General features: G+C 30.8%; 2 protein-coding genes across 5 annotated transcripts; both read left to right on the top strand.

Annotated features, from left to right (window-relative positions):
* On the top strand, positions 5,246-8,539 carry LOC109333117. Of its 2 annotated transcripts, XM_019568400.1 has the most exons (3): positions 5,246-5,907; positions 6,468-6,604; positions 6,741-8,539. In XM_019568400.1, exons 2-3 carry the CDS (start codon positions 6,475-6,477, stop codon positions 8,192-8,194), a joined length of 1,584 nt encoding a protein of 527 aa, XP_019423945.1. In that variant the 5' UTR covers positions 5,246-5,907; positions 6,468-6,474; the 3' UTR covers positions 8,195-8,539. The 2 variants fall into 2 exon arrangements, with proteins under 2 accessions (XP_019423945.1, XP_019423946.1); XM_019568401.1 differs by lacking the exon at positions 5,246-5,907 and having other exon boundaries at positions 6,339-6,604.
* Positions 17,196-19,407, top strand: LOC109332422. 3 transcript variants are annotated; one of them, XM_019567400.1, is made up of 3 exons: positions 17,196-17,557; positions 17,642-18,339; positions 18,376-19,407. In XM_019567400.1, the coding sequence occupies exons 2-3, from the start codon at positions 17,666-17,668 to the stop codon at positions 19,097-19,099; spliced, it is 1,398 nt and encodes a 465-aa protein (XP_019422945.1). In that variant the 5' UTR covers positions 17,196-17,557; positions 17,642-17,665; the 3' UTR covers positions 19,100-19,407. The 3 variants fall into 3 exon arrangements, with proteins under 3 accessions (XP_019422945.1, XP_019422946.1, XP_019422944.1); XM_019567401.1 differs by having other exon boundaries at positions 17,839-19,407; XM_019567399.1 differs by having other exon boundaries at positions 17,642-19,407.

Below are 23,109 nucleotides of genomic sequence, written 5' to 3'. Positions count from 1 at the left end.
TTCACTGAAATCTCTAACTATGAACAAGTAACTCACAATCATTTAAGCAGAATTTGGTGAAGTCAAGAGAATCATAGACTACAGTCTACATCTACAGACTATGCTCAATATAGGTGCTCTTTCATACCACGATGCATACGATGTACACTACATTTACATTTCATCAACAATAAGTTATTATTTTCCTTATGGTAATATTATCACATACTTAAGTTTATTATATATTGTTGAATTTTTATTTTATACTACCAATTTTCTTCTATTTCTGACAATGTTACGGTTAAGCATTAATCATGTTCTTTGTTTTGCTTATGCTATGTCTTCCTCTTTCAAATTTTGTTATGTATTAATTCTTCTTACAAAAATTAAAATTATGCTATACATATTTAAGTTGCTAGACTACCAATTATATTCTATTTTTTACAATACTATGATTAAACATTAATAATGTTATTTGTTTTGTCTATGTTATGTATTCTTCTTATGAATTCTGTTATGTATTAGTTACTCTTATGAGTAATAAAATCATGTTATACATTTACTTAAATAGCAAAAAAAATAGTTCATATTTTTTAATATCTTTTGAAGAGTTTACAAATGGAATGTAATCAGGTTGTCTTGATGTTTTGAAGTTGTATGCTTGGAGTCAACACTCAACCCAACTCGTCTTGAAGTATTGATCATACCTTAGATTGTTATTAATTGTTCTATGCCAAGCTATCTGTTGGAGGAGAGTAGTATGCTATTGCCTTGAGTTACTATTCATTAATTCATTTAAGTCAAAATGACTATTGAAGAAAAAATATATGCAAATTTATTTTTGCCCTGAAATGACACTTTGCAATTTCTTTCAATAAATATAAAAACAACTTTAAGAATTATAAAAATTCTAGCCCATTAACGGTATAATGTTAGTGGCATTGAATTAATCAACTTATATATACCCATGTTGGGTAGAATCCCACTTACCCATGATCTGACTTTACGAGCAATTTTGGCAACTAAAGAGTGACAATGAAAATTAAAAAACTTGAAAACCTGTAATATTATTCATCATTCTTTATACTTTCAAAATAGATACTTGACTTACTTGGATTAACATCCAAAACAATATTCATAGAGAATTCCTTGAGTGCATTCATGATAATCTAGATAGTGCAGTATTCATAGGGTATGTAAACATGTTTAATATTACTTCAACAATTCATAGCACTTTAAACAACACATAACATGATTTAAGTCATTATTTGTTTACTTATATGTCTACACTAAAACCGAAGGAAAAATCTTAGCAAGTAGTTTTTTATGCAAATAGCAAGTATTTATTTTTTGGTTAAGTCACTCGCATACAAATAGAATAAATTATCAATAAATTTCTAATTTTAGCCTTGCAATATTACTTTAAAGCTATGACCAAGTTTTTTTTATCTCAATCCATTATTCCTTCTAGCTTAGGATTAAACATAGTTTTTTTCTCATTGGTAAGGGTTGCTAGGAACCTTATCGTTTATTTAAGTATTTTTCCTAGGGATTTGGTGAAAAAAGAGATTAATTTTCTCTATATGTTGTTGTTATTGCTATCTATAACTTGATGTTTGAGATTGTTGTATATGAGTTTACTCTTATTTCCAACTAAATATACTAACAGTTGGGTGATTTTTGTTTAGGGAAAATGCTAACTGAACACAATAAGAAATATTTCCTCATGCTTATATTGTTAATATTTTATTTTATACTTCTACCTATTGTATAGTTGGCTAACTCAATGCATTAGAAAAACTCAAATGTATAAAAGACTCTTTATACTTCATACAATTTTAGTGCGAATAAATCAATAAATAAGACATATTAGTTATTTGGTCATTTTTAAGTTATTTTTTAGACTTTAAAAGATGAGTAAAATCATTTTCTTACATTCTTTAAGAAATGATCAAAAGGATGCATGTGGTGCTATTTTTTAATGCTTTTATATGCTAAAGTAAGACTTATATTCTTGATTTTTTTAGTTTGTACTTCTACAAGTTGTATGGTTGATTACTTGAAATTGGATATTTTAACAATTTATCACTTCAAATTGTTGATCTTGAGTTTTTTATAACTTTATATTCTACAATTTTTACTTACATAGCTAGGATGGAGCAACCTATGCGATTTTTCTTAAATACATGCTATTTGTTTATGCTCTTTTATGTCTCTTTTTCCAAGTACGATTATTAATCCGTACATAGATAAATACTTGGTAAATAGAGTTTTTTCTCTATTTTTCCTACAATATGAGTATGTCATTCATCAACAACTATTTTTCTCTTCCAAACTTTTCTTCATAACAATTATTTAATATAACAGGTTCGACAATATCTCAATCATCAATAACTCTATACCAACAATCAAATATATAAATGTAATCTTTTATGAGGTAACCCTTAAAAACATTTTTATTAACAAATTATACTTTCATTCTATAAATAAATTCATGCAAAATACACTATCATATGTGCAAATGCATGGGTAACCTACTAGTTTAACTCTAGAGGTTGGAAAAAGTAGGGAGGTTCAATATCTTATTTTTTTTCACCCACAACACAGTAAGGAACATAGGGCTGCATGACTAGGAGTATAAATAATTATGGTTTAAACCATAAAATTGGAGGAACTGAATTGAACCAAACCATGAAATATGGTTCAATTCAGTTTCATGATTCGATTTAGTTATTTTTTTAAGGAACTATTTATATTCGATTTGATTCATGATTTTAGAAATTTAGGAATCAGTGGAACAAAACACATATTAAGGAAATAAATAGTAATAAATAATGGTGTATTGTTGTTTTAATTATTCAACCAATTTTTGCTTAAATTATCAATTGTATGTGAATTATAGTGTTATATGTTACTAAATTATTATTATGTTAGTGTTATATATATGTTATTAAAATTGTTATCATGTTGGTGATATATATGCTACTGCTCACTGTCTTGGTGATTTGGAATATATCTTGTAACTTTCATGATATTAAGTTTGAAACTAACATATATAATAAAATGTTGCACATGTATTATTATTATATGTTAATAATTGTAAATTATAATTTTATATGTGTTAGTACTAATTGACATATATGTTACTAAATTGTCATATATGTTATTAATCATGATTATATTGTTATATATATATATATATATATATATATATATATATATATATATATATATATCACCAATTGTGGATTGTAGCATTGTATATGTGCTCAATCTTTTTTTCCTAAATTAAATAATTGTTCTATATGTAACAAATAATTATGAGTTTCAATTTGTTTACTCATTTATTTACGATTTGTATTTTATGATAATAATAGTAATGTTTTTCCTTTTATTGACAAACAATGTCTATTGTAACATTTTGAACATTCAATTGATATAAGATTTAAAAAAACAACAACATGAAAATCATGGAACCAAACCAAACTATTCACGAGTTGTTTAATTCCTGCAATAAAATTTGTGGTTAATTGAGGTGAACTAAATCATATCTTTATATTTGGTTCAGTCACTTAATTATACCAAAAATCGAACCAAACTTTTATATACTTATACATGACTAACATTTTAATTAGTATCATTCATAAAAATCGAAACTTATAATATTTATCCTAATACAATACATGTGAATCCAATAATAACATATAAGTAGCACATTGATAGTGTCTATGTTAGGATTGTTATTAATGTTAAGTGTTAACCTGCATACTCTCTACATATCATTTTTTAATAGAGTAAATTATACTGACAACCCCTGAGTTTTAGTGAAATTACACAAACCACCCCTCACTCTTCTAAACTTACACAAACCTCCCATAGTTTTGTACTTTCATTACCCATCACCCCTGTATAAGAAATAAGTGTAATCTTTTAAACAAAAAATGTGATAAATGCAATTAAGTTAAACAAAACATGATATATTGTGTAGACAGGTCTAAATAATATACAAATAAATGAATATTTATTATTTTTTTGTTACAAAATGTATCAACAATTATAAAGAAATATTGTTTAAATCACTCTTATAATGAAGTTTAACGAACAAAAAATAATAAAGATATATTGATTTGTATATTATTTAGACTTGTCTACACAATATATCATGTTTTGTTTAACTTAATTGCATTTATCACATTTTTTGTTTAAAAAATTACACTTAATTATTATACAGGGGTGGTCAGTGTAATGAAAAGTATAAAACTAGTGGAGATTTGTGTAAGTTTAGAAAAGTGAGGAATGGTTTATGTAATTTCACTAAAACTCAGGGTGTTACTCTTTTTAATATATTTATCAACATTTTACTATTCTTGTTATATGAATTTTATTTAGTAACTTGTAGAGAGAGGGACTGACCGCATAGAAAGTTAATGCACTAAATTTCATAATATTAAAATAGGACAAAAATTTATATGCGGACATATAACATGCCATAATTGAAGATAAATATATTTATTTTTTTGTGTTATCATTTATATTTAATTTTTATTTAAAATTAAATTTATAATGTATATTAAAATTTTATCAGGTATATCTAAACATGTGTCTTTAGACAAGTCTATCATAAAAATAGATCCAACTAAATGGCACAACAAGAATGGCAAAATAAATCAATGAAGCAGTGTTGTGAAACCCGAGCCGGACGTCAAACCGGCAGAGATCCCGTATTAGGTTTAATCGGTTTAAACGGTTAAACCGTCCGGTCTGACCGCGTGATTTCGTACAAAATTAATAATTTTTATTTATGAATATATAGTCATATATAAATGTAAAACTTTATATATTAATAATTATGTATAATTATATTGAAATAATACTTCTTTATTTTTTTGGACCGTAGTAAAACAAAATATTAGAACATTGTCCCATTTTTTATATTTTTAAGTGAGCCGTCCGGTTTACTTCCCGGGTTAATCCAGTTTAAACGGTTTAACATGGTCGGACCGGATTTTTTTCGGTTCAAAGCGGTCGAACTCTTATTCGGTTAAGATAGCAAACCAGAACTGTTTTCAAGTCCGGTTAGCGGTCAAACCAGTCGGACCGTCTGGTCCGGTTCTAACAACACTGCAATGAAGCCTTTTTTTAAAGGTGTTTTTATTTAAAAAAACACGAATATTGTGCTTAGAACAACTGGGCTGGTTTCGGATATTGGAGGCCCAATCCAATAGAACATCGCAACCCGATTTTTAATTCGGCACATTTTGTTTACAAAAGCACGAACCGTAACCCGTTCTTCATCGTCGTTTTCTTTCGATCTTTTCCTTTTCGATGTTCAATATCTTTCTAATTGGTGTCAATAATTCTTGAATCCAGCTTCTATTTCGTTCAATTCCCATTATCTCCTTCCGTTTGATCCTAAAATCACCCCTTTTATTATCGTTATCGTATTCTAGGGTTAGGGTTTCGATCTGGTCCTTCAAGGCCTCACAATCGCCTCTCGTCGTGTGTATTCCGTTAATTTTGGTAGCTCCTGTTCATATTCACCTATAATTTCGCCTCAATTTGACATAATATCTGTACGCGTTTACGAATCTAGGGTTTCTGTTCAATCGATTTTTTCAATCTTCAAAACTTTTGAGGATTTCTGTAAATTATTTGAGGGGTTTGATTCCTTTCCATCTTGTATGAAACTTTCGCTGTCGTTGTGTTTTTAATTTCATAATTTCTGCTGCGTGTTGGGAATATAGGGTTAGGGTTTGAAATTCAATTTTCGGTTATTCTATTTCGTGAAATTGAGTTGGGAATACAGTCATAGGCGTTGAGAAACTAGCTTAATTGCCCAAATTCTCTCTACTTAGGCGTTTTGAATTTCGTTTGACCTTGAACTGTTCCACTTAGTTCTGCGTTAGCGGTCTGTGTAAAATTTGAAAGGTGAGAATAGTTTGTTATCACTGCTTTATTGTCAGTTATTATTTTTTTAACAATAATTGAGAGTTTTATTATTATTCTTGTAGCCATGGGTTTAATTTGTGTTTCTTTACATGTAGATTGTGATGTTGTGTGTTTTTGATATCCTGATGTACTTTATTTACATATTTTTGGGTGGGATCTTAACCTCATTGGTGTCTCTACTGTACTTAACTGAATATTTGGGTTGTAATGAAATTTGTTTTGCATGGCTTATTTTGTTTTTTACTGTAATTGTGACAAGTGACAAGGCCACAGTGGTCTGTTTTTTAAGTAAGCTCAACGACAACAATATTCACATGAGTATTAGTTCATTTCCTAATGTCATCTGATGTGACACCTTGGCCTTTGGCACTGTAATCATTACATTTCTGCATGCATGTTCATTCTACATGATGCACTTCAATGTACAGGGTTAGCCACTGTAAATTAAAATGTGCAGCCTAAGAGAACATTGTATCTTATTCCATTATTTATCCAATGAAATGTTGCTTTTGAATATTAACTCAATTATTCTATGACAGAAGTACAATGGGATATAAGAGATGTCTTGAGGTCAATGAATTTGAGGAACTTTCTTTGAACAATGCCAAACGTCTTGAGTCCAACAGTGAACTGCTTTCACTAACTGACAATCCGTTTGTGAAAAGTGTTATTTGTGGTAAATGTTTTTTATAATATATTTTAATCTGTTTGCTCTTTTTCAAACAGGTTAGTTTATGTAGCCATTGGCCTGATTGAAGTATTTTGTCTGATAGTTTATGTATAATAAAAAATATTCTTAATTTATTATAAAGGTCACAATGAGGATGGCTTTTACAATATTCAATGGTATGATACTATTCAAGCAGACACTGCCTCTGAAGCTCTTCCAGCTGGTGACATGAATGTTCAGACCAGTGGTCACTTCGGTAGCTGGTCTAGCGAAGATGATGCTGGGTCTGGGGCAACATCTTTATCATCGGTCTCTTCAGACTGTTTGGAATTTGATATTCCTCAGAAATCGTATGCTCCTTTAGATGACATATATTCAGCCCCCGATTGCTCCCCCAGAAAACCGGTTCCAATTGGTCCAAATCATCAAGCTGTTATTCCTGTCTGGAGTAGAAAAGTGAATAAGATACCAAATTTGGGCATATATAGTGTTGACAGTCCATCCTCTGGTTTGGTACCTGATCATGCTGCTCATGACAATGAAGAGAGACTCATGGGCACTTCTGTGCTCCCAATGCCTGACTCTAGCCTTCATTATTCTTCTAAGGGTTACAAGGGTGTAGATGGTAAATCAGAATGTAACTGCCTGGATCAGGGCTCCATCAGATGTGTTCGACATCATGTTAGGGAAGCGCGGGAAAATATGAGGAAGACTATTGGGATGGAGAATTTTATCAACTTGGGCTTTTGTGACATGGGAGAGGAAATTGCACTCAAATGGAGTGAAGAAGAAGAGGAGGTTTTTCATGAAGTTGTCTATGGCAATCCTGCATCATTGGGAAGAAATTTCTGGAAGCATTTATCAGCGGCATTCCCATCTCGAACCAGTAAGGAAATTGTCAGCTTCTACTTCAATGTCTTTATACTTCAGAGAAGGGCTGCTCAGAACAGATCCAGATTTTTGGATATTGACAGTGACAATGATGAATGTGATACAAGTAACCCACAGTTTTATGGTTGTGAAAATTCAGAAGATGACTCTGGTATCGAGTCTCTTGATGATCAAGATGTTCGTTTAGAAAACCTGGATTACTCTGATGAAGATGATGGTAACAGTGATGATGGCAATGAATTTGCTGGATATAATATGGTAAGCATCACTGAGGAAGGGGATGAGATTGATCAGAGGTCCTCAAAATGCAAGTCGAATTCACAGAATGAGAGTTGGAGCAATCCAATTCAGCACCTTGATGGGACTCAAGGGATTCTTAATGACGATTTCAGTGCCAACGATGATTCTTGCACGTCCTTTGAGTGCGATGCTAATATTGACATGTCTTGCTGTTCTCATGGTTTGCAAGATGCCAGCTCTGCTCCACAAGCTACGGAATTCATATGTGAGCAAACTCCATGCATGCCCGACAAACTTGACTTGTGTAGCCATGAGGTGGAGTATATTTATTTGTTGGAGCCAGAAAATGGTGAAGATTGCTATCCTGGGTACTCAACACGTTTGGATACAAATATAGATTTGTTACCTACTTCCAATTTGATAGAAGAGTTTTTTGGCATTGGTACTCCAGATAGAAAGACCTAAAGCAACTAAGGTGCTAACTCTTGTCATTTTAGGGCGCAGCAGGTTTAATGCTGCCCATCAAGATTTACATGATTGCAAGGAGCTCCATAATGGTGTTGGAGGGTAGTTATAAAATACCATGTCTATGGAAAAAAAATATTCTTTATTTTGTTTTTTTCTTTAATTTTATGTCACAGGAGTGGGTGGTATGTTTTTTTTGTTTATTTGTATATAATGAAGTGAAGTAGTGAACCTCACCATTCCCAAAAAAATTGGGTTCCCTCTATTCTTTTTTATCACCCCACAGTTTGTATTATAACGGGATGAAGAACGAACATGTATTGAATATAATTTCATGTTCTTGTATATTTTGTACAATGATGTATTGATTATTTCATATTAGATTCATGTTTATACCCAATGACTAAGTAGAGATGGACTCACCTTGCTTGACCCATTTACAAATGGACTCTTATATGATTCGCTTTTTCTTTTTCAAATCTAGGTTTACTAATATCTAAGGTTAGATAAAGATCAAATATTACTGAACTTAACATGACCATGTTAACCTATGACTTGTATTTTTATGTATGTGTTTAATTGTATTTAGATTAATCACATCTCTTTGATCAAAATAACAATATACTTACTCATATAATTTCAAATTTTCATTGTTTAACTGTGTTTTTTCAATTGTTTTGCCTAGTTCTTATTGTGCAAATGATTTATTATTAATTTATTACAATATGTATATCATGTTAGTTATCCATTAATCTTTTCAAAATATGTACATATACATATATGCAAATGATTCATAAAATATCTCTCTATATCATTTTACATATTAAATTACACATTTATAATAATAAGTAATTTTAATAATACTGTGTTTAAACTGGAATAATATTTAATTGGGTCTCATTTCGAGTTGAAAAGTTAATCTGATCAATATTTAATGTTCAAAAATTAGAATTAGAATTAAAAAAGTAGTTTGGTCCACAAATAGAATTGATCAAGTGAGTGAAAAGCCCTACCCGACTATGTTGACCTTTTGTTTGAGTGATTTTTAAGAGATGTTATACTCTTTGCAGTAAAAGAACTTGGGAGATTCACTACTAAGAGTAATTTTCCCAATTCAAAGAAAATGAAATCAGGATTAAAAAAAACTCTTCTACTCCAGTAGCAATCTCAAGAGCAACACTCATGGAAGAAGATTAAGATTTGACAATTGCCTATGCAACACCTTGGAATAAGTTGCTCATTAGTCATTACATTCAAATCATCTATTTCAATTGGCATTTGGTGTCACTTCTTTGGATTATTTATACTGACATTTTATTCCAAAGGAAATTTTTGATCAGAACCGAGTTTTAAGGTTGAAAATTGGGATGGATTGTATAAATTTCGTTAAAAAATTGGGAGAGAATGAATTCGGTGTCTTTCATGCTTTTGGTTTGTTTTTTAGTGCAGGGGATAAGTTAGACACGAGAAATAATGAAGGGTAATTTTAGAGTTCCACTATAACTTTTAATAAATTTATTTTTGGTACTACCAATACGAATAATATCTTTTCACCTTATTACTTTTAGGATTCATGGTTATTCCTTCCAACAAGTGTCACTCTTAAGAGTCAAATCTTTAACCTTTTAATCATCCTGAGATTTAACAGAACCTTACATCAATAGATCAATGCCCTTATTGATAACTTTTAATAAATTTGAGAATTATAACTAGCATTGCCAATTTAGACAGTCTTATCCCTTTTCCCACAATGCCAGCCTAAACTTTGAGACATAATTTCTATGCATTCTCCATCCAATGATAATAGATGGAGAGTCCTTGAACTTAGTTCAAATTATCAATACTAGTTACCAATACTTTTATTTACTTTTTAAATAAATACAATGGAATATTTCCTAATTCAATTGCATACTATCGTAATATGGTGTCACGTTCACATCTATTGCTGCCTTAATACAAGTTAGAGTGCACATGGTGGCCTTTTAAAGATTGATTTATTTTCATGCTGAGATGTACTTTTACCACAAATCTTAATTTTTTTTGCCAGACATAGATGAGTTTTGTTTCTTTTTCCTTTCTCCACATGCCATAAACTATGCTTTTGCAGTCATTGACCGGCATAAAAATTTCATCTAGTGGAAGCCAAGTATATTTACACACGAGAAACATATTTTAACTGTTTACATTTATATATACACGCATATGAAAAACCATAATAGTAAAAGAATGTTAATCAATGTTTTAAGAGACTTGTCAAGGTATAAAAAAGAAGAAGTGATGAATATAGTTTTTCAATTTAAATTTCTGTTTACTAATTTTCTTAGCAAGTATATCCTTAAGGTACCCGTTCAAAATCTTCAATAAACAATAATTGTTCTTAATAAATTCCAGATTCATATGCATCTCATGAATTTGAATATATTTTTTTTTGGCTACTAAGGGTATTTCCTACACTTTTGGGTAAGGAACTAATCACTGTCATACTAACGGATGTTGTTCCCATAAATTAAATCATTAATCTTTTGGTCATCTTAAAAATCTAGCGGAATCTTAGACCACTAAAACAACATGATACATGAATTTGAATATGAATGGTAGATAATTTAGAATGTGAAAAAAAGTATGAAAGCAAGTGAGAAGGGGCACGTGCCCCCAAAGCCATTGCATATGGATCTGTTCGTTGATTGAGCTTATTTATCACCCAATAGAAAATTCACATGTTGATCCTTTTGAATCACTCCGTTTTCCAATTTTTATCTTCTGATTCTTAGCTTCTTCCCCCTTTATTCCCTCTTCAATTTCTCATTTTCCTCTCACTCTTTGAGGTGGAGATGCATGGTGTGCCAATAAGATAAATATTTGTCATTGAATGAGTCAATGATAGTGCTGCAATAATTATGGAGTTATTAACTATTCAGACAAAAAATAGAGAAGCTTTCTTTTTAACTCATATTTTTCATTACTCCAGGACAAGAGTCTTGCTTGAGCTGAAACACTCGCAACATAGTGAATTTAGCTTTTTCAATAAAGATTTTCTCTTACTTAAAAAAACCATACACTACTTAAACTTATCACTACCTTTTATTTGACTTTTCCTGCAATATTCTCCTTGTAGTTTTAGTTTTAAAAAGCTTTTTTATATGTTATTGTTGAGGTGATTGAAATATTATTGTATGAAGTTTCACATTCTAAAATATACTCATATAAAGCCTTCATATTGTGAAATATTAGAATGAAGAAGAGAAAACAATGTTATATATTGGACTCAAGTCCATTGTGATATATAACATGCATACCAATTAGAAGCATCCTATACGCCATAGGCCCATGTGTGCACTAAAACTTGTAATTTTTATTCTCTACTATATTTTTTATGGTCGCTCAACAATCTAGATGACGTTAATATAATTGGTTGAAGCTCATTAACAAACTCTCTTGTTTTTATTTTCTTCTACATACTATATGCCCTTTATATGATTGTTTGTCGTTAATATTATATAATGGTCATTTTTACTACACAAACAATTGATATTCATTACGTCAGAATAGCAAATCAACATCGCTTAAAATTGTCATTTAACATCGCTTTTATGGCGCTTTCTATGTGAGTGCAGTAGTACATAAGATTATATTCAACAATATTTTTTGTAGCGCTGTAGAAAGTAGATGTTTAACAGCGTTCACTGAAGCAAGCGTTGTTAAATGTCTACTTACTAAATAAGACAATATATCTCTCATACATTCAATCAAACAATGACTAGCATATCCAACTCCACTACATTTACAATAGATTTGTTAAATCACCAACGACTTCAACTACATTCAACCTTAACAGATTCTAATATTATAAAATAACATGAGTAATGAGATCTTACGCAAATTGTTCATTTTTTCTCCTCCAATGTTCACCATAGCCAAAAACCTAGAAGACCATAGGTGCACAACTTCACAACAAATAAAGATCACACTTTTAGTGAATAGAGAAATAAATAAGCTAAAATAAGATAACGATTTACCTTATGCTTGAAGAGAAAAACCAAAAATCGATAACTTCACCATAGCTGTATAACTTCACAACAAATAAAGATCACACTATTAGTGAAGAGAGAAATAAATGAGCTAAAATAAGATAATGATTTACCTTATGCTTGAAGATAAAAACAAAAAATCGATAACCTGCTTGAAGAGAGAAACTAAAAACAAAAGAGAAAAAAAATGTAACTTATGGAGAAGAAGAAAAGTAAGAGAACTAATAAATTGAGTGATATATATTATTGTGTGAGGTTTTGTTTTTGAATTTGAAAAGATTTTCGCTCACTAAAACAAGCGTTTAACAGCACTTATTAAAGAAGTGTTGTTAAACATATGAAGACATTTAACAATGTTTTCTTCAATAAGTGCTGTAAATATAAAACTTTTAATATTGTTTGTTGAAGAAATGCTGTTAAATATATGAAATATAACTTTTAACCGCGCTTATTGAAATAAGTGTTATTAAAGATAATAGAATCACTTTTCCTCTTCCACCTTTCACTCTGGTCGTGTTCCATTTATTAAGTGCCATCATGCATCATTAATAGGTAATAACCCAGATCCCCTTTTCTGCTTCTCACGATTTGAATCCACCAAAGCTGAGGCTCGATTGAATTTTCAGAACTATGTCTCCGAGGATAAAAATAATCAGGTAATTATCATTTAGCTTATTAAAGTTTAACACTTAACCGAATAAGCACTATATAGTTTATAATATAATTACTATAGCATTGTAGCTTAACAGCTTATCATCTATACTGTTAGTATAATTGGTCTAACTTCATATTTAATAGTGTTTTCTTCAATAATTGTCGTTAAATATAACACATTTAACAGTCTTATTGAGGAAGTGCTGTTAAATATATGAAGTATAACCTTTAACAACCTTATTGAAGAAATGTTGTTAAATATATGAAGTATAACCATTAACCGCGTTTTCTTCAATAAGCGCGGTTAAAGATAACACATTTAACAACGCTTTCTTCAATAAGTGTTATTAAAGATAGCACATTTAACAACGCTTATTGAAGAAGCGTTGTTAAATATATGAAGTATAACCTTTAACAGCACTTGCTTCGATAAGGGTCGTTAAAGATAACACATTTAACAATGCTTTCTTCAATAAGCGCTGTTAATTCTCTTCCGCCTTACATTTAACAGCGTTCAACACATAAACATTGTTGAATGCGCGTTATTAAATATCAATTTTGGCATAGTGATCAGAGTCCTTGATAAATGTCTCTTAAGTAAGGCACCAAACTCATAGTGGACAAGGTCAACATAATTAATAACTTTGGATCGTGGAAAGTGAGTTGAAGCACATGTTCAAGGTTTGTCAAAGGCACGACATGAGGATGCCAAATGATTTGAAGGAGAATAAAATATGACATGACCATGGTAGAGATCACAATTTTGTTGTGTCCAAAACTTAGAAATCCATGTATTAGAATTCGACCCAAATGGAGCATTAGTATATTGGACAAGTGCTAATTAAATATCTCTAAATGTTAGAGAGGATAATCTTATTTGATATGAGATATGATGTATCTGTGTGATGTGTTTGCAGCGTCATGACAAATGATCTTAAATGCTAAAGGATCCACAAAAGCACACAACACTGTTGACTTTGATGAAGGGTGTAATACAAGAATTGACTTATATGAAGGGTGTAACACAAATAGCGGTAGAGATGCATGTTGTGACATTGACATTGTCTTAGGTGTAAGGGTGTGGCATGATTATTGGTTGATATTGACACAATTTGTAGACTATGAGTATACTACTTAAGAATGAGTATGATAGTTCTGTTGAATTGTGATCGTTAGAGTAGACAATGGTGGCCTGTAGCATTTGAGACTTCCTAAGAAAACTCCATGATTCAGCTAAGTTGAATATTGAAGAGGGTAGTTGTAGCTAAACTTTGGTGTATATGTTCCATTTTTCGAAAGACTTCCTATAAATAGAGATCTAGGTAGCATGTTCTCTTAGATGGCGATACGAGAAACTACAATACATGTTTGAAGAGTTACACTCTAGGTAACATTAGCAATGATATCAGAAAGTGTTGAAGGGGATGGGAATCACCTATGACGGTGTCCCAAGCCAATCATATAATAACATGTGGATAAAATAAAAAATTTAAAAACAAAAAGTAATAAAATAGAGCACTCTAATTGGTTTGGGACATGAAGTGAGACACCGTTTGAGACAGATGATCTCCATCCTTGAAAGGGAGTATGCTCTTATATGATGGAACTCATAAAGAGAGTTACATATTAAACATGTGAAGCTATATATTTGTTAAGATGAAGATTATTTTGTAGATTTCCAAATGAGTTAGATATTTATCTATTTCAAGCAAGTTTTAGATTGTTAGGGATGTTTGCAATATATTATTATATGAAGTCTCACATTATCAATTATTGGAATGAATAAGAGAAATAATATATATATATATTCAACTCAAGTATATTGTTATAACATGCATCACTTAGAAACATATCATGAGTTGTGGGCATATGAGTGTGTTATATATTGTAATTCTTATTAGCTATAATATTATTTTAGTAATTACTCAATATTATTGAAAATGTAGGTACAATTGACTAAAACTCATTAACAAAATCTGTTATTTTCTTATATTCTATTTATTTTATATTTTTTGTTTAATTGCTTATGGCCAATGGTACACAATGATCACTTTCATTGTATTAAAATTATAAATAAGCCTTAATTTCAATCATGAAAGAAATGGCCCAAAAAGAATTACCAAATGGTGGAAAATATCTCAATTATACATATGCTTAAGTGATTGTGAGATTCATACTTATTTTTATCACACAAACCCAACTCAATTGGATACCTCACGTCCGAACTTTTTCTTTTTATTCTTTTTCCATCAATGATGTCTCTCCACCAGATTTAAAAGCAAATCCTTTCAAGGGTAGAGATTACTAAGATAAATTTTAAATTTTGACTAAAAGATATTTTTAAATATACAATAGATGTCAAACATCTGACACTATATTTTACCCAAAAAAATATATCTGACACTATACTGAAAAGAATTCAATTATTAACAAGTATTTTTTGTCATTTTCATTTTTAGTTTAGCTCATGCTAAACCAATATAAAATTAACGGCATATACCCTTATCATCTCGTCCGAGTCAAACGCCTAAGGGGGGATTATTTTTTCAATAGCATCTTTTATTTAAGACTTGCAATTAAAATTCAATATTACTACTAATTAATAAGTTAATAAATATTTTGGATGTTATAAATTAAATTGATAGAAACATATTTTAGAAATATATGGCTATTAAAATGGACATCTTAGCAATAGCACTTGAGTAAGGCCACCAAAACCTTATGTCGAACTTCAATCAATTATGAACAAAGAGAATGGAAATCTTTACACATCGTTGGTCACAAATAATCAAATAAAGAACATAGAATAAATAGAAGAGAATAAACAAAAGAATTTGTTAATGGGTTCGGCCAATTGCGCCTATATCTCCGGGAGCGTCGAACGGCTGCCAAGATATTATTAGAGAATAAAGATTACAAACCCTAGCACACCCATAGGCCTACCTGCCCATGAGTGTTTCTAATGGGTACTTGAGTCTAATATATAACATTGGTTACTCTACTCTATTCTAATAGTAGACAATGTGAAATTAACATAATAACATATTTCAAGTATCACAACAAAAATAATTTCCTAATAATATGTGATATATTTTACAATCCAATTTCTATGTCTTCCAAATATTTATTGGATAGCAAAGAATACATGACATAATGGTGCCATATGCAATAAAAGATATGTTAAATGCAATCTCCTTGTGTCCTCCTCATGTATTATAAGCCACAAAATAAGAATAAAAATATATGTTAAATGCAATTGAATTTTCAATATGGGGGAGGGGAACTAAAGAAGGAGCTCCAATCAATAAAGTTTATGGATTCTAACCTATAGTTTGTGGGAGCAATGCATGAAAGTAAGACATTTTTATATCAATTTTTTTTGTGTGCCCCAAATTTTTTGTGCGAGTATAACATCTTAGTAACAAAAAAAAATCATATATGTGAAATTGAGGATCGAAAGTCAATGAATATGTTCAGGGTCCAACTATCTAAAATGGACTTTATTAATCTCAATTAAACTAGGTAATAATATTAATAATTTAAATTATTTACTCATACACCTTAATAATCAATATTAGGTCCTTATTTTATAATATTATTATTGTTGAAATTATGAATATTGCTAGAAATTGCATTGGGGTTTCATAGCACAATTGTCTCAAATCTGGACATGACCAGTCAAATTGAGAGTTAGTGTCATTATAAAGAGTAATAATATATCTTCCAATATTTCCTCTTATATTGTAGGTGAATCATTCATATTATTTGTAAATTAACTACTAATAAATAAAGTATTATTTTATATGAAATATTTCTTTTTAGAATGTAATATCTATGTACTAATAATGTAAAAATGTATACATAGTAAATATATCATCTACCTTTATTTGAATTACTTGAAGAGTCAATGATAATATAAAAACTCTTATATTGTCTATGTATATATATTTTTTCTCTACTTTTTATTCATTTTCTTCAAAATAAATATTTGCCATGTTGACCAAATTTTAACCTATTTAGGCAATTCTTTTTTGCTCGATGCCAAATGGAACCAAATTAGACCGGATCAAAATATCAGCATATATTAAAAAGACTTTCAGAAGTAGGTCCACCCACGTATCAGATGGGCTAGGACCGAACCAATAACATGACTTATTAATTTATTTTCTTTAGGGTAGTTGTTTTGAATTTAAAAGATCGGTCATACTCGAACATAGAAGTTAATTCAAACAATACATTATACAGATAAAATTTGATCAATTTAAGTATATTCTTATATCATGCATGCAATTCTCCTCCGACTAAACACACGCAGCCAAGAGATATATAAACGAAAGAATCAGTCATAGTTTTTGCTTATTATTGTTCTTCATGCCACCACTAGTAGCAACTAGGAATCCCAAATCTTCCAAATTTGATTTTTCCCACATTCAAAAACACATTAAATTCTGATCTTTTTATTGTGAAACGGAAATTAAGGAGTCTATTCCCTTTTTGTGGGTCGGATCTTGTACTTATAGAGCTGTCACATCTCAACATTTTGATTCTCTTCTCATCATCATCACCACCTTCTTATATTGAAAGAAACTTTGTGATCTCAATTTTATATCTTCCTCAAATCTCAACCTTCACCATTTGTTGCACCCAATGATGGAATGTTTATTTCCCTTGAAGATTTGAGGTATGTATTTATGTGATATAGTTATAAAAAATTGATCTTTTTTACTTTGTTGGGTATATAATTATATAAACATATTTGGATTAGATATTCAGATTCATCAATAATACTATGGAGGAGAGGAATTTTGTGTGCAAGTATTGTAGCAAGAGATTTCCTTGTGGGAAGAGTTTAGGTGGTCACATAAGGACTCATATTACTGAAGAAAGGAACAACAATAATAAGAATAAGAATAATAATAATGGTGCTGAATGTGATAATCTTAACTTTGATGCTGCTGTTAGAAGGAAAAAGAAGAGAGATTTATGGAGTGAAGATGGTTATGGTTTAAGAGAAAACCCAAAGAAAACAATGAGGTCTGTGAATTCCAATGGCACTTTGGAACAACAACAAGAGGAGGTGGTGGTGGAGAAGTTCTGCAAAGAATGTGGAAAAGGGTTTTCATCATTGAAAGCACTTTGTGGTCACATGGCTTGTCATTCTCAGAAGCAGAAGAAATTGGTTTTGGATAGTGAATCTGATACTGAGGAGATTTGTGATGTTTCAAAGAATCCAAGGAGATCCAAGAGAATGAGGTTCAAGGCCATTAGCCTTGGAAATAATCAGAGTTATTCTTCTTCTGTTCCTTTGGTAAATGGTTCTTCTTCTGTGTCAGAGGTGGAACAGGAGCAAGAAGAGGTTGCAAGGTGTTTGATGTTGTTGTCCAAAGATTGTAGCCATAAGGGTCCTTTTGCATTGGTTAATGAGTCTTCTGAGAACAACTCAGTTGTTGTTGAGGCAGAAAAATCATCACATGTTGATATGAGGTTTTGTATAAAAAATGGTAACAAGTTTGTCTCTAATGGTTATGAAACTTATGATCCTGTGGAGAACAAGGTGCTGAAGTTAAAGTCTACTGATAACTCAGATTCTGGCTATTACAGATATGGTCCTCAAGCCAAACTGGCAAAATCAGATGTTGCAAATGACGAATTTAAGTCCAAGTTTGAAAATTACAATGTCGAGTCGAGGAAGATGCTGAACATGAATAAAGGGGTTAGCAAATACACTGTAACTTCATTTAAGAAATCAGTGAAGGAGGATTTGAATTATGACAGAACGAATGGTACTACAAGGAAGTTTGATTCTAAAAACATAGCCAATTATGATTCTTTTGACCATAGCAAGAAGGACACAGAATATAGTTTTGGCAATGATGAAATCTATGAGACTGATGAAAAAGGATGGAAGTATGAAAGTTTGGCTTATGATTCAACAGATGAGAGTGATGAAAGCAGCTCAGACACTGATTCTTTACCTATTCCAAAGTCTCATAGTAAGAATGTTTTCAATGGAAAGAACACTAGCAAGGCTAAGAAGAAGTTAAAGTCAAAGAAAAGCAAGGAATTTGAGTGTCCAATCTGCTACAAAATTTTCAAGTCAGGCCAAGCCTTAGGAGGTCACAAAAGATCTCATTTTGTTGGAGGTTCTGAAGAAAGTTCTATGGTCATAAACCAAGGTCTTTGCTTTATTGATCTCAATCTACCAGCTCCTGTTGATGAATAGAAAAATGGGCATTCTTGGTTTTGCATCATTTTGAAGCATCATGAATACATGGAATTCTGAAAATGTTTGTCTTTATCTATATGATGAAAGAAAAGCAATTGCAATGTATAGCCATGTGGGTGGTAAATGGTTTTTGTTCTAAATTCCTTATATCTTTTATTTGTTAGGAAGTAGTTGTTTCATTTTCATGTTAATGGAACATGGCAATTTGGTAGTATCTCAATTGATATTTTTGTTTCTTCTTATATCCAAGAATATTATGAGAATTCCATTCCTTTGCTGCAAATAATATGTTCAACCTTCACCAATTTTATTAATGTTGAGAACATATGTCTGTCTTGGTTTCTCATTTTTGGGTTCTCCAAATTTTTACCCTTATGTGGAAATTTAGAAAAAAATAGTTTTATGCCTTCATTGATTCATTGCCATTGCATCTTGATAAGCAATGACTAAAATAATATTGTATCATTTTCAATCCAGCTTTCATATCTTATTCTCATATTTCAATATGGTCAATCTATTACCGATATGATATTGATCTAGTAGTGTAACGCCCAAATAGATTCTCAAATAGACTAAAAAACCAAATATTCAATTCGTGAGAGTGATACTTATTAGTAAGGACAATCGCACATTTCAGAAAGGATTAGTTCATTGTCCATAAGTTGATATGACATTTTATTATACCAAAATATTTTCAATCCATTATAGTCCCATCATCAAAAAATTATACTTTGATCTAAATTATCCTTTGGCATTGAGAAAGAGCAAGTGGTTGAATATTTCTTGAGGTTGAAGATTTCACAAGGGTAATTAGTTTGTAGGATTATGAGGGCACAAAGAAGAGTAATTTTTATGCCTTTTTCTCCATGCCAATTTTACTATGTTTTGTTCCCTAACTATCCAATTCTTTTACCCATTGGGATGTATGAGAGGACCACTTGTATTATATTAGCTCTTAGTTTCATGTGGGAACATAATACAACTTGGGTAGAATTCAGAGGCAATATTTAAGAACCAAACTCACATATGAACACAAGATAGATAACTTTTGGAATCATTGCAAAGAGAAAATAAACAAGGGAATTGGGTAGATAGCACGATTTTTCTGGATAATTTTCATATCAAGTAATGAGATTCAAAGCACCTAGTAAGGTAATGTTTAAGATGAATCATTTGGTGAAGGGTCCACCGGTGGACCATAGAACCATGACTATTAATGTTGCAAAAAATTGATTTATGGTAAAATTTTGAATGTATACCTTTTCAAGATGATGATGGCTCATAAGTTATGAGATTATTATTGATAATAATAATAAATTGATATTTGACAATAATACCTTTTTATTTTATGGAAAACAATAATTCTTAAGATTTTTTCCTAACTACGTCATACCACACATATCAAGAATACTAAACTATAGTAATGACTAATGATGTTCTCACATTTTTTCTCAATGTATTTTCCCAATCATAGTAACTTCCTGTTATTATAACATTTTCCATATTAATATGATTTGGGGTTGTTGGAATGGAATACAATATACGTTGTCTGTACCAAAAAAATTCAATATATGTTGGATTTTAGTGGAAACTAAACATAAGAAAACTGGTGTAACATTGATAATAAGTTTATAAGTTTATTGTATCATTTATGTTTTAGCCCTACTTGTATGTTTAATTTCATTTTAATCCTCAAAATATATATTGCTCCGTCTATACATATACCAAAATTTAAAGAGTGTAATATTTATACATTGACTGTGTAAAGATCTATATACAGTTAATATATTATTCATCATTCATTTGTATTACTTTTATCTAAGAGTTAATGTTGATTGAAAATAAAAAGTGAATAATACAGTAATAATATAAAGAACTCTCACGCCTTTGGGCATACATCTTTTTCCTAAATTTAAATTGATTTTGTCCTTGAGGAATTGCAATCGATGAGATTTTTATGTATCTATTTGTGGAAACGGAGAGATTTTCTTGATCATCAAGAAAAAGGAAAATATCCTATATTTTTAGAATGTTTATACAAAGAGATAAAACGTAATTAAGATTTATATTGTCAATGTGTGAAGTACGGATACTGATATGTGTGTCGGGTACGATACGTATACGATACATCGACATGTATTTTTTCCAAAATATAGGATACGATACATTCAGGGATACGCGTATAAAATAATAAAAACACATAAAATATGATAAAATTATAAGTGTAAATCAAAATATCTAAAGTAAAAAATATGGAAATTTAAAATCACTGCCCTCCATAACAAATTTATCTTATTCTATTTTAATGAAAACGAATCTATACTAAAATCATTGTCCTCCATAACAAATATATTTTATCCTATTTTAATAAAAACGAATCTATGTTATCATGTTTTATTAGAAACAAATCTATCTTATCCTGTTTATTGGAAACGAATCTATCTTATCCTGTTTTATTTAGAAACGAATCTATATATCCTATACTTTACTGAAAACGAATCCATATATCCTATATTTTATTGAAAACGAATCGAATACGTATCTTAATATTTATTTATTTTATTTTTTTAATTTTTGGATACTCTATGGATACGTATCTTTCGCGAATCCGAGCGTATCCGTGTCGGATACGTATCGGACACCGACACATGAGGGTGTTTGACGAATCCGTGTTTCATAGTTCTCAATTACAACAGTTAATATTTGATGTAATTCAATTTTATTGTAAATATTGAACACTAGGATAGTGAGGAGTGGTATGATGTAATTCAATTTTATTGTAAATATTGAACACTAGGATAGTGAGGAGTGGTAGCAATAAACATCACAATTTTAATGCTCAAACAAAACAGGGAAACTAGCCTGTGGATTAACAATTTAGAAGACATTTCAATGGGAAAATTCATGGGGAGGCCGGGAGGGGTATGTGGACTATTTTATTACCTCTTTGATAACACTTTTTTTGTTATTATTAAATTAGTGCATTTTCTGGTTAATGGTGTTCGCTAGGAATAATATCTTATATTCTAAAAAAATGTATCACTCTATGTGTTGTTTGTGATTGGTCACAAAAATACTTAATTATTAAAATATATTTTTTAACCAATTACAATCAATGGTACACATAATGACACAATGTATAGGACACTAGTTGTGCTCCTTATTTCTTATGCATGACTCTTAATTTTTTTATAACGACTAACATTGGCAATTAGGGTCGCCCTGCTCATGTCCACATAATGCCCATCAAAATTAGTGTTGGACCAGACTACGACCGGGGAGCCTCCAACCACTGGGGAGTTCCATTGTTACATGGGTATGGGAAGAGTGAAGAGTCACAAGTGAGACATCACGTCTTGAACCAAAACCTTAAGGCATTAGTTCCATGGGGCTTTCCTACTTATAAAGTCTTTCACTCTTCCTAGCATATCCAATGTGGGACTTCACACTTGAATAAACCCAACAATCTCCCCCTCAAGTGTGGGCACCACACACTTTCCGGTCCGCTCCCCCTTGAATAAACCCACACATTTGAATAAACCCAACAATTGGCTCTGATACCATTGTCTAGAAGATTGTTTTAAGCCATATAAGGATTTCTTCAGTAAGCAAACATGATCTTCCTTCCCTTGAACTTCAAATCCTTCAGGTTGTTTCATATAGATTTGTTCCTCCAACTCACCATGCAAGAATGTTGTTTTGACATCTAGTTGCTCAAGTTCCATATCAAATTGAGCTACAATGGTAGGTAGGATGTGAATAGAGCTATGTTTTACCACAAGGGAGAAAACTTCATTGAAATCAATTCCTTCTCTTTGTGTAAAACCTTTGGACACTAATCGCGCTTCGAATCTTGCATCTTCAACTTCAGGAATTCATTCCTTCTTCTTGAAGACCTATTTGCATCCAACAACCTTTTGAGACTTTGGTCATTTCACAAGAACCCAAGTATGATTCTTATAAGGAGACTCAATTTCCTCTCTCATGACAGAAATCCATTTGGAAGC

Source organism: Lupinus angustifolius, chromosome LG18 (genome assembly GCF_001865875.1).
Source record: "Lupinus angustifolius cultivar Tanjil chromosome LG18, LupAngTanjil_v1.0, whole genome shotgun sequence".
NCBI lineage: Eukaryota > Viridiplantae > Streptophyta > Magnoliopsida > Fabales > Fabaceae > Lupinus > Lupinus angustifolius.
Note: the sequence above shows the minus strand (reverse complement) of the source record. Positions and strands in the feature narration are given on the sequence as shown.

Excerpts from the sequence above, each read along its gene's own strand:
- LOC109332422 (XM_019567399.1), top strand. The coding sequence starts at position 17,666 with ATGGAGGAGAGGAATTTTGTGTGCAAGTATTGTAGCAAGAGATTTCCT.
- LOC109333117 (XM_019568400.1), top strand. The coding sequence starts at position 6,475 with ATGGGATATAAGAGATGTCTTGAGGTCAATGAATTTGAGGAACTTTCT. Across the intron at positions 6,605-6,740 it reads TGTGAAAAGTGTTATTTGTG|GTCACAATGAGGATGGCTTT; the intron begins GTAAATGTTTTT and ends TTTATTATAAAG.